Source organism: Pyrus communis, chromosome 1 (assembly GCF_041283825.1).
Source record: "Pyrus communis isolate YQ-2024b chromosome 1, ASM4128382v1, whole genome shotgun sequence".
In the NCBI taxonomy this organism is placed as follows: Eukaryota; Viridiplantae; Streptophyta; class Magnoliopsida; order Rosales; family Rosaceae; genus Pyrus; species Pyrus communis.
In genome coordinates, this window is record NC_142565.1 from 18,398,206 (window position 1) to 18,409,332 (window position 11,127).

The window sequence follows — 11,127 nt, forward strand, 5'->3', positions numbered from 1 at the left end:
TTTTTTGTGAGACTTAATTACTTCCTTATGCAAGTTCCTTCTTTATGATGCCGAATCTACTTAAATATTTACACACTTAAGGGGGTGTTATAAACTTCTTATTTAAGTGTGATTGTATAAATCCTAGATTATATTTGATTATAGTTATTCTTCCCTATTAGGATTTGTATTCCATAGAGGAGAAAGATTTCTTCCCTCCCTTAGTACTATAGATAAAGGCACTGCATAGGGGGAATAACACACCCTCTACACAACCCTACAAAGACATCTCTCTCTATATTTTCTCTGTGTCGCCGGCCACTTCTCCTTGTTAGTTAAATATAGGCCACAACAAATTGTATATATTAAGGGCAATTTACACAAAACTACCTCAACTATTGGTCGAACTACAATCTCATACCTCATGTTTTAAACATTGCAATGTCATACCTCAACTTATGAATTCGTTGCAATGTTAGACCTCCATAAAGATGTGGCAGTAGTGGGGCCTAATCATTCTCTAACTAAAATAAAAAATTAATCAATTATTAATAATTCTTTAATTTTTTATTACAATTAAAATTAATTAAAAAAAAAAAAACAAAACAAAACTCTTGCCTCACCCATTCTCTCTCTCCTCTCACTTGTCTCCCTCACTCACTCTCTTTGCTCTCACTTGCAGAGAAACAATGGCAGCCATGCTGGCACGGCCACTCTTCTCCAAATCCAACCAAAGCTTGTGCAGATCATACGTCGATGCCACAAATTCCTCCATTGATGAAAGAGATCAACCTTGAGGTTTCTTTGTCTTCATTTGCTTCGTCTTCTCCGCCTTGCTCTGGTCGTCCTAAGCTATACCAAATCTGCAATACCAACTGAAGTTCCAGATCTGAGCCTGCAAAAGGTACATCAAATGAGGCGACCTGGCCCAGATCTGAGGCATTTATTTGCAACACCAACTGGAGTTCGCTGAGGTTCCCTCCTCGCCATCAACAACGGTGTATCAGCCGATGTTGAAGAACTCAACAAGGAGGCCAGAGTGGGAGGCCCAGTGGTGATAGAGGGAGCGTTGAGGTCAAGGGAGATGTTGGGGATCGATGCATGAAGTTTCATGTGTTTAAAAGGACAAGAAAAAAGGGGACAGAGGAAAGAATGAGGGGAGGAAGAAGGGGGACGAAGGAGGGAATGAGTGGAGGAAGAAGAAGATCAGAGGTGGGGGTGAGATCGAGCAAAGAGAGTTGAGGGAGACAAGTGAGAGGAGAGAGAGTGAGTGCGTGAGAAAAAGAGTTTTTTTTTTATTTTTAATTTAATTGTAATAAAAAAAATTAATTAATTAATTTTTTATTTTAGTTGGGGAATACGTCATTATTTAACAACCAAATTGATAGAAAACTTAACGGAGGTCTGACATTGCAACGAATTCATAAGTTGATGTATGACATTGCAATGTTTAAAACATGAGGTATGAGATTGTAATTCCACCCATAGTTGAGGTAGTTTTGTGTAATTTACCCTAACAAAAATGAACATTGTAGGGGGTTTGATGACGATAGTGGTTGCGACGCCAATAATAGGGTGCAGTAGTTGGGGTGTAGAGGTAGCAGTGGACTAGTGGTGGTAGAGGAAGTGGCAATGATTGTGGTGGTGGTGGTAGTAGTGGTGTAATTGGCGGTGGAAATGGAAACGATGGTGGTGGCCGCAGTTGTAGGTAGTGGCGGTGATGGCGATGAGGGTGGTGGCAGAATTGGCAGCGAGAGATTGGATCCAGGGCCTCATAGTTAAAGGGAAGTTGTTGCTAGAAAAACCCCAACCTAATATGATGATTGACACATATCCATTCCCAGAAGCCCAATCAACATGACCAACCTTTACTAGGTTGAAAAAGGAAAAGCAGAGGTTACCTAGGAAGTAAAGGGAGAGAGAGGGCAAGCTGTCAGACCCATGGAAGGCATTAGAACCTCAAGCGGCTGTAGTCAAAGGAGTGGTTTTATGCAACAAGTGTCAATATGAGTGTGAGCTCGAGGTGCCAGCATTGGACGCCATTATTGACCAAGAGCTGGCCAAAATAAGAGAAATGGAAAAGCTATAGGCCCGCAGGAGTATTCTTTGGGCAACTGAGAGAAACCTCCAAGAATGTGTTCCAAAGATTAGGAGGGGACTCAAAGCCTAAGGGTTTGTCTGAAGTATTTAGAAATTATGAAGCCTCTAAAGAGGTGGAGGATAAAGAGGTGGAGAAGTGTGATTGTTAGGGTACAAAGGTAAATAGTGGCAGGCGGTGACAACGGTGATGGTGGTGGCGTCAGTGGGAACAATGGTAATGGTTGTGGTGGTGGTCACAAAGATAGTGGTAGTAATGATGGTAGTGATGTTAGGTAATGGCGATCACTTTATTCTCAAGGGACAAAATGTGCATGGAATAATAAATAATGTCATTTTTAAAAACTAATTATAATATTACAGGAATTAAAAATATTCATTAAAGGCTCAACTCTGCTTCTTACATCTGGAGACCATTACTTTTAAAATAAACCAGATATTTGAGTCTTACCAGACACACATTATTATTTGGCTTAAAGTAATGCATCTTTTGGTGAAAAAAAGTAAGACCAAACGGGGCCTTTGAACCAAGGCAAAAATAAAAATTAAAACAGATGGTGCCATGAAATAACAAGGATTAACTCAAAAGTAAAATCTTCCATTGAAACAAATTACAAAGAAAGTTAGGGAGCCGCTACTTGCAGTCCTTAAAAATCCGATCACGCACTTCTCCCTGATGGAAAAAATTGAGGGAACTGCAGGATGCTATTTCACAATGCTAATAACAATTTCCTTAAGTTATACTCGAAAAGATAAAACTCCTTTCATTTGCTTGACTACCAAGAAAAATTTTCCTTGGCCTATTCTATAATTCTATACCCGAGGGCCAAATAATGGGCCAGCTCTATATGGAATTACAATGAACGGGTCAAAGGAAAAACTAGAAGAAAATTGGAACGACAAGTGAAAGGTTGAAAGAGGAAAAACAAAGAAGAATTAGGAGCAAAATAAAATCCGAATTGGGATTGCTAGATGGAAGCCGTTAACGTCTATAACGTCTAAAAGAACGGCTCAGAGAAAATGTTGAGTAGGGTATTCTTGCTCGTATCCGTTATAGTCATAATATAGCCTCTCCCCTTTAGCAATATCACGAGTAGCAACCAAAAAGACCCGACATTCACCGTTAACACTGTATCTCACACATCTACAATTCTGCTTCTTTTTTCCTTCCCTGCACAATAGTTGTTACATTTTAAGCACAGTGGATACAGACACGCTCAATCCAATACATCTGAACACAGAAATATTTAGTTTTATCATATGAAGTTCATTGGAGGCCACAACCAAGTAGTAGAAAGAAAAAGACATTAGGCTTACAAGGTATGATTGTTGATGCCGTTGATAAATCGAGCTATGTTTCCGCGTTTATCAGGGCAGATGACAAGACTTTTAGATGGTTCAGTTGCTAACAGAAGGGTCATCATACTGTCACAATCGTCATTTTCCCGATGCTTAATGTAATCAACATCACCCGTGTATTCAGCAATAAAAGTCATATCCTTCATCTGCTCATCAGCCTCTACTGTAAAACTACATAAAAATAAATGAATAAATTCAACACGAACCTAATCAATATGCAGGTACCATATATAATTCGGGGGTTAATTACAGTAATGGTCTCTAAACTTGATCCCGTGTTTGATTTTCATCTTTGAATTTTGTGTGGCATTTTGGTCATTTCCGTTAAATCAATCCATTTTTCTGTTATATTTAGGAGGAAATAGGACTTTTTGCATCCAAAAACTTTAATAAAACAGAAAAGAACAAAAATTTCAAGTCCTTTCTAAGCTCCTATGTGGGAAAGATCCAGATATACCCCCTCTCAGTAATTGGGAAATTGATTGAAATTATCATTTTACAAATCCCAATTGCTGAATTAATCAAAATCAAATATTGACGACATACCGAAAAAATTGACAGCATATAAAGAAAAAATTGACAATGGATCGATCAAATACGAAAAAGTGACCATTCAACAATTCAGATTTCTACGTTGATCATTTCAACTACTATACATTTGCCCTCAAGTTAAAAGAAAATGGATGGAGTTAATAAAAAGGACCAAAATGCTACTTGAGAGTCAGTTTGAAAACGATATACAACAAAATAAAAGGATCAAGGGCAAAAATGAAACACGATTACAAGTTTAGGGACCATTGCAGTAATTGACCCTATAGTTCAATGCACCACAAAACTAATAAAGACCTTCAGTCTTCAGAAGAATAAGAAGGTTATATAAGAGGGCACTGTAAGGACAAAAAGGGCTTGAAAACTTTGAGTTTTAACGATAAGGACAAAATAAAGGATAAAGTGAATAGTACCATAATTGACTTTTTAGTGTTAAAATGTAGTTTTTCGTTAAAGAAAACAATACCGGGAGCTTTTTGGTAAAGTTCCCTTTAAGATATTGTTACCCTTCACATTAATTAAAGATTAATGCTGTAAGAAGAGGGCACCACAAAGTACTATGAGATAAGTTACCCTTCGCGTGAATCAAAAGCTACTTTAAGAGGAGGGCATTCGCCTCTTTTGCACATGGCTCTGCAAAGCTCCAATGTCTCGGTATCTTCCTTGGAAAGAATCTAATAGAAAAAATGCCAGTACTTAAATCACATGATGGAGTTGATAATCAGTTGGCCCTACAAATGGCAACTAATATATCTTGAGGAAACTAGAATAAGGGATAGAAAACCTGCATGCCACCGTCTTCAAACTTGGACTGATTAGCAGATCTTGGAGCCATTCCGGGCATGTAAGCGAGATCGTCACTGAATTCCATGTGCAATGCTGTTAAAGCAGAAGCCAGGGAACCCATTTGTTTCAGCCTTTGAGCAGGATCTTCTGATGAAACAAATGGAAGTATTCTTCTTCTTCTCTTCTGCAACACTAATGATCCTGAACGCCTCCGGCGTTTTCTGGCATCTATTCAAACAATAACAACCAAGTCAGCATACAAAATAAGCACAGTAATCAATTTTAAAATTTATTGCATGATGCAAGAGAGAAACAACCTAACATCTTTGTTCTATGCGACAGCATACCACATAAAACAATTCACTGAAAAGGTCAAATATTGTACGCAGCATAACCTATACAAACATAAGAGTACAAAAGTTACAACGATTCCTATTTAGGGCGTTGCCTCCAAAATTTTAGTAGCGTGATTTGAACATAAGAATAAATAAACCTGGCAATAAAAGAAATGCATGTTTGATAGCCCTGAATAGCTCATAGAAGAAGACTATACAATTAAGAGTAGAGAATGGAGATGGTTAGCAAACAGAACTGTCCTTCTAGGTTACCTGGATGCGTGTTTTAAATATGTATGCTAGTGTGTTGTTAGAGTAATAAGTTAAGGTTGTGAGTGACAATGTTTCTGTATCAGAACACCATTCACTTCAATCATAGCCCATTTTCATAATTAATTTCATTCCTAATTTGGCTTAATTTCATTCCTAATTTGGCCTTTTTGTTACAAACGGTACAGAAACCTTAATCATGCACAAACAGAAAAGCCCACCAACTTAGCACTTTCTTTCTCACTAAGTGGAATGATCTCATTCAGCATTTCATACCCTGCACTAATAAACTAGTGAACTGCAATTTGTCAAATATATTGTAACATTCCATGAGTGCCGATTATTATTATTATTCAACACTCATAGGCACATAATGGTATTTTTTTCCACTCCTATATATTGCTTCACAGTTAAAAAGATACGCTGTAATGATCTTAATTATTCTCTTTTCACGTCCGATTTTGCAAGAACATGGGAATAGATTCTCCTATTAGATCAGAACAAAGAAAAGAGGGCTTTATGAGAAACAATAAACCACTAGATTTCTAATGTGCTGGATACACTGAGGGAACTTAATCGCTATATAATATTAAAATGTTTCAATATGTTTGGTAAAACAATCTTACATACTTAAAAGGGCTTTTCCATTCTTTCCTATAAGTGCTTAATTTTTTTCAACAGGTAATTATTAAATGTAAGTGAGTATGCAACCATAAACAAGGATATTGGATAAACATCGTTAAAAACATACGGTTTACTTTTGGATAAAGTGGGGATATGTGATACGTCCTCAATACAACATGGAGACTTCCAGCTTAATTGAGTAATATTTTTTAACACAAAATGGACTAAAATCATATAATTAACATATTATTCTGGTTCATTTTAACAGAAAATGGACCAATGATATAGAATCTGCACTGTAACATGTTCACCACAGAGTGGCAGTTTTGAAAAAGTAGCATCAGCAAGTTACATGAAATTTAATTCAGAGGCCAGACAAAGTATCATATATGACAGAAAGCTACAAGAACGTTTAATTTCCTTGCTAAATTGTTCTGGATGGAGATAGCACAGAAAAGAAATCATTCCTTTTTGTCTTTTATATATCAGGTAAGGACTGTCTTGCATAGAGCAGTTCATACATTGGTCAAGGGTTATGCATGAGTAAAAGAAACTTATATAGTGAATATAGCAGATTGTTGCTAAATGGAAAATCTCCGTTTCTAATCCAAGATCACACAACTCACCTCTAAACTTAAGATGAAAATATATCTGATAATGTTTTAAGCAGCACACATTATGTCTTTGCACTAAATCAGTATGTATGCATAAACAAGTACTCTAATTATTGTAGTTACGACTTTGAGCAAAATCTTAGCCAAAGTCTTAACTCCAAACTAATACTATAGTTCATGCATTGTTAATAGTTTTACATAAACCTGACAATCGAGATACTACTAGAACATGGATTTATTGCTTAGTTACTAATGAACTAACATTAGAGAATCTACATTTGGACAATAATGACTTTTATCGGACTTGTTAAGGAGTGATAACAAATAGACATTATGTGTTACCAAAAACATCGATGGCATGTTTACCTATTTGAAATGGGAGAAGTCGTGAACTGGAAGAGAAAGAAGGAATTGGTGTGGGATCAACTAACGCCTTAGCTGATATGATTCCTACTTTGTCAGGCATTAGATTAAGGAATTTAATGTGGAACCCACATTTTCTTTTCAGTTCCATATGTTATAGTAAAGTAAACACAGTGGAAGTCAGTAATTAGAATAATTTCAATACCCATGCTCTAGTAAACGCATGTATGCCAAGAATCAGGATAATTTCAATACCCATTCCATCGAAGTTAGAATCAGGATAACTTCAATACGCATTCCATCAAAGTACACATACCATTAATATATCATTGAGAAATGTTATGACGTTTTTGTTAGAATCAGTATAACAGAATGTTTAACTGGCGTTCTAACAAGTTAAGCTTTTCATCACTGGAATACCAAGAAAGCTTTTCTAATTTGTCAACTCTAAACTCAATCTTGTTTAGATCTTCATCGTGTCCTCACATTCTAATTTTGAACTCCCTATCATAGAAACATTATGAATCCAATGTCTTCCCTTGTCTTTAATTTTCATGAAGCTTTGAACAGCATTAACAAATATAATGATCACGAAACGGAAACCTATGGGAATCGCAACCACGAAAACCACAATCACCATTGAGTACCATATAATGTACCAGAATTTACCTTGAGGAGGAGCACATTCGTCTTTGGGGTCACGATCACTACATTTCTGAATCCGGAAAAAATCAATAATTTTTTTCTGCGAGAAACCTGAACCAAAACCAAAAAAATGAAAACTTATAAATAAGAACATGAATGCAATTGTAACACCACAAAAAGAAAAAAATAAAAAATAAAAATCCCCTACTTCTTACTCGTCTGTGTCCGGAGCAGGCAGGGCAGAGCCATGATCCAATAGGGACAATGGCGACGATAGGCCTGAGGCATTTCATGTGGAAGCCTCTATCGCATTTATCGCAAAGAAGCAGCTCGTCGGATCGGTCACCCGACCTACAATGCTCGCAGGTAACGTCGCCATAATCGCCTCTCTCTACCACCGTGAATTTAGCCTTCGCCATTATCTCCGCCATTGACTTCATCTTCTTCTTCGGCGGCGACCCAGGCGGCGAAGGCTGGCGCGGCGCCGATGTCCTCCGGTTGAAGCGAATAAAACGGTGAGCTGGAGCAGCTGCCGCAGCCGCCGAGGAGGTGGTAGCCGGAGCCATTACGAATTCAGGTAAATGCTAATTTTTGTTGATTGAAGGCAAGGAATTAATTAAAAATAAGAATGACGGAGGAGGAGGAGAAGGCGGAGGCGGAGGAGGAAGAGGAAGATTTTGGTTGTTGGTATTACGGAATGCTGGTCTCTCCTCTCGCGGGGTTTAGGGAGAAGGGGTAGGAAGGTACTGTTGATGATGACGTAGGCAGGCTACGCTAATGTGATTTGAGTGCGTGAACGGAAATAAAGTGCGCACCTTCGGGAGTCGTCTTTCTCAATCCTTGCATAATCACATTTTGCGTGAATACGGTCCGGTCCAGTTCGGCTCGAGTTCTCTCTCAAATCAGAATTGGAATTAATAAAACATCAACGCTTCAGTTTGATGTGGTTTTACTTAAATTTATTATTAAAATTATACGGTTCAGTTCACGTCGATTTCGGTTTGATTTATGTCGGTTTACAACTCTAACTAAAAAAAATACATTTGGAATCTTCTACTTTCAATACCAACACATTCAACCACAAATTCAAGCAAATTATCTAGTTAAGTGTAAGTAAATATTAAATTATAAATTTAGACACCAAAATATAAAAAAAAATCGTCTAAGTTACCACATTAATAATGTTTTTGCTTTAATATGATAGCACAACTTGATAAAATCCCAATTACTCACTGGGCAATCTGTTTCCTCTCATCCCCTAAAACCAACAAGAATTGCTAATTACAACTTACAACGCAACAGCCAAACAAAGATCTCCCTAAATGTGATATATTATCTCTTACTGACCCAGCACCCACTACGTATTTAAAGAATAGGCCCTAATCAATCAATTAATTATAACAATAATAATAATAATAATAAAACAATATTTTATATTAAAAGCAGTTCGGGCCGGTTTCTCCGGTTCTTAATTTTTCCAAACCGGAACCGGAACCTGTTTGAAATGATCTGGTTCGGTTTTTTTTGTCCTGACTTTGATTTTTTTGGTCAACATGGTTTTTTACTGTTTTTTTTATCGCGATTCGATGCTGTTTTCCCGTTTGGCGGTTTTATGCCCACCCCTAATTACATTGTAACCGTTTGTAATTGTAGTGACTGAATTTATGTGAAATTTTTGTTAAAAGAAAGAAAACAAAAATGTAATCTAATACAAATTTCAATTGTTGAATTAATTAAAAATTAAATACTTTTACATATTTATAAGAAAGTAATAATTTAATCAGAACTTCTTTTTTCTCTTCGTGGTGAGAGTTTTTCTCTCAAAGTTGAGAGTTATTCTCACTTCTTGTGTGAGGCTTTCAAACCCAAGAAAACCCAATGGCGCCGACCCTAGCTTCAGTCGAGGTCGATCGCCGTTTCCTTCATGCTTTCTTTCTCTTTTGTTTTCCATGCGTCTACTGCTTTTTCTCCCAAATTACTACTTGGATCTATTATATTCCTCTATCCCCAAGGGTATTACTCTTCCTGGCTCTTCCTTGCTCCGATCTTCAACCATGAATCCTACTGAGAGTATGCGTATAGTTCCAATGTATCCACTGGCTCGGGTGTTTCCAACACCACCACTTTCTCTTTGTTGTCTACCGGTTCCAGCAGTGTCATTCGTGGGTTTCCACAAGCTTCATACTGGTAGTTGGCTTCTCTCGCTTAGTTGTCGGCTATCCCTAGCTTATGGCTATGCTCAGGTAGCAAATCGAGGTTGGATGTGGCGTTTGTTGAGGCAGTGTTGTACGTTGGACAAGGAATCAGACAGATGGATTGGAACTGGATTGGTAGAGCTCTGTGGAAAGCTGTGGAAGCTTCTGGTTTCGGAGGCTTGGTGTCAAGCTTGAGCCTAACTGTTTTTGGGCTAATTTTGTGTTTTCTAGTGTTTTAGGCCTATTTTTATTTGTTAATATGTAGTCTTTGGGCCTTGGTTTGCTTGTATGTTTGTGTTTTTTTTTTTTTTTTTTGTGTGTGTTTAATAAAATATCCTTTTACCCAAAAAAAAAAAGTAATAATTTATTGATAATACGTCGATGATCTTGTTGACCCTAAAAATTGCAAAGCCTACGTGGCGCGCAGGCCGAGTAACTAATGAGCTAATTACGTCATTCGATTGATGCGGGACGTGCCAACTCGTCGACCGAGAAGTAAAATTTGTTGATGTTGCATTGAACGCGGTACTAACTTTTTAATCTTGCGACTGCGGCTGAGGAAGAAACAGGTCTCGGCCTTCGGGTTTTAAAGCCTGGAGATAAGGCTGCTAGTTCTGCGTCGTTCACAAATCGTCGCTGTCGGGTTCAGTCATGGTGATTATATTTGTAAGAGTATAAGCACATCGAACTGGCTCCAAACTATACGGACACAAGTACTAAAAAAAGATGTATGTCTTGATGGTGAATGTGGTTCGGCTGTCATAATGTCGAACTCTGAAACTCACTTGTAATTATCAATCATAAAATCACTTGGCGTTCAATGTGCCTAATGTAGTAACTTGTAACACCTTACTTCGCTGAGAATGCTAATAAGATGACCTCCGCCAATAAGGATTTGGAAACCCTTCTTGACCGAGACTTGTATAGGTAACCAGTCGGCCTCGACTCAGTGCTGTTTATTCAAACTGAAGGTGCTCCTCGGTCGGCTGATTCTACGACAACAGTGTTGTTTATCCAAACTGAAGATGTTCGCCGGTTGCCTTCATAGTGTTGTTTATCCAAATTGAAGATGTGTTGGCGGAAAAAGAAAGTAAAAAAACCTCAAGATGTTTGAGAGGTTTGCGCAAGGCAGTTGTGTGTTGAATTGGAGAGGGTTGAATGATGCACTCTGCTATCTATTTATAGCAACCAATTCTCCTTACAATCGAGTTAAAACCATATTCGGAATAGGACTTCTTATTCTGATCCAACCTTATCTCGACCAATCCTACTCCTATTAGGACTTTGAACTCACCCCCTTTTCAGGCTGTA

General features: G+C 37.7%; 1 protein-coding gene across 2 annotated transcripts; it reads right to left on the bottom strand.

Annotated features, from left to right (window-relative positions):
* Positions 1–2,653: 2,653 nt before the first annotated feature.
* On the bottom strand, positions 2,654–8,440 carry LOC137721455 (putative Histone-lysine N-methyltransferase ATXR5). 2 transcript variants are annotated; one of them, XM_068460551.2, is made up of 6 exons: positions 7,830–8,440; positions 7,646–7,732; positions 4,769–4,998; positions 4,558–4,658; positions 3,394–3,606; positions 2,654–3,247 (listed from the first exon to the last, which is right to left on the bottom strand). In XM_068460551.2, exons 1-6 carry the CDS (start codon positions 8,185–8,187, stop codon positions 3,088–3,090), a joined length of 1,149 nt encoding a protein of 382 aa, XP_068316652.2. In that variant the 5' UTR covers positions 8,188–8,440; the 3' UTR covers positions 2,654–3,087. The 2 variants fall into 2 exon arrangements, with proteins under 2 accessions (XP_068316652.2, XP_088555609.1); XM_088699483.1 differs by having other exon boundaries at positions 3,168–3,307; positions 7,830–8,424.
* Positions 8,441–11,127: the final 2,687 nt, after the last annotated feature.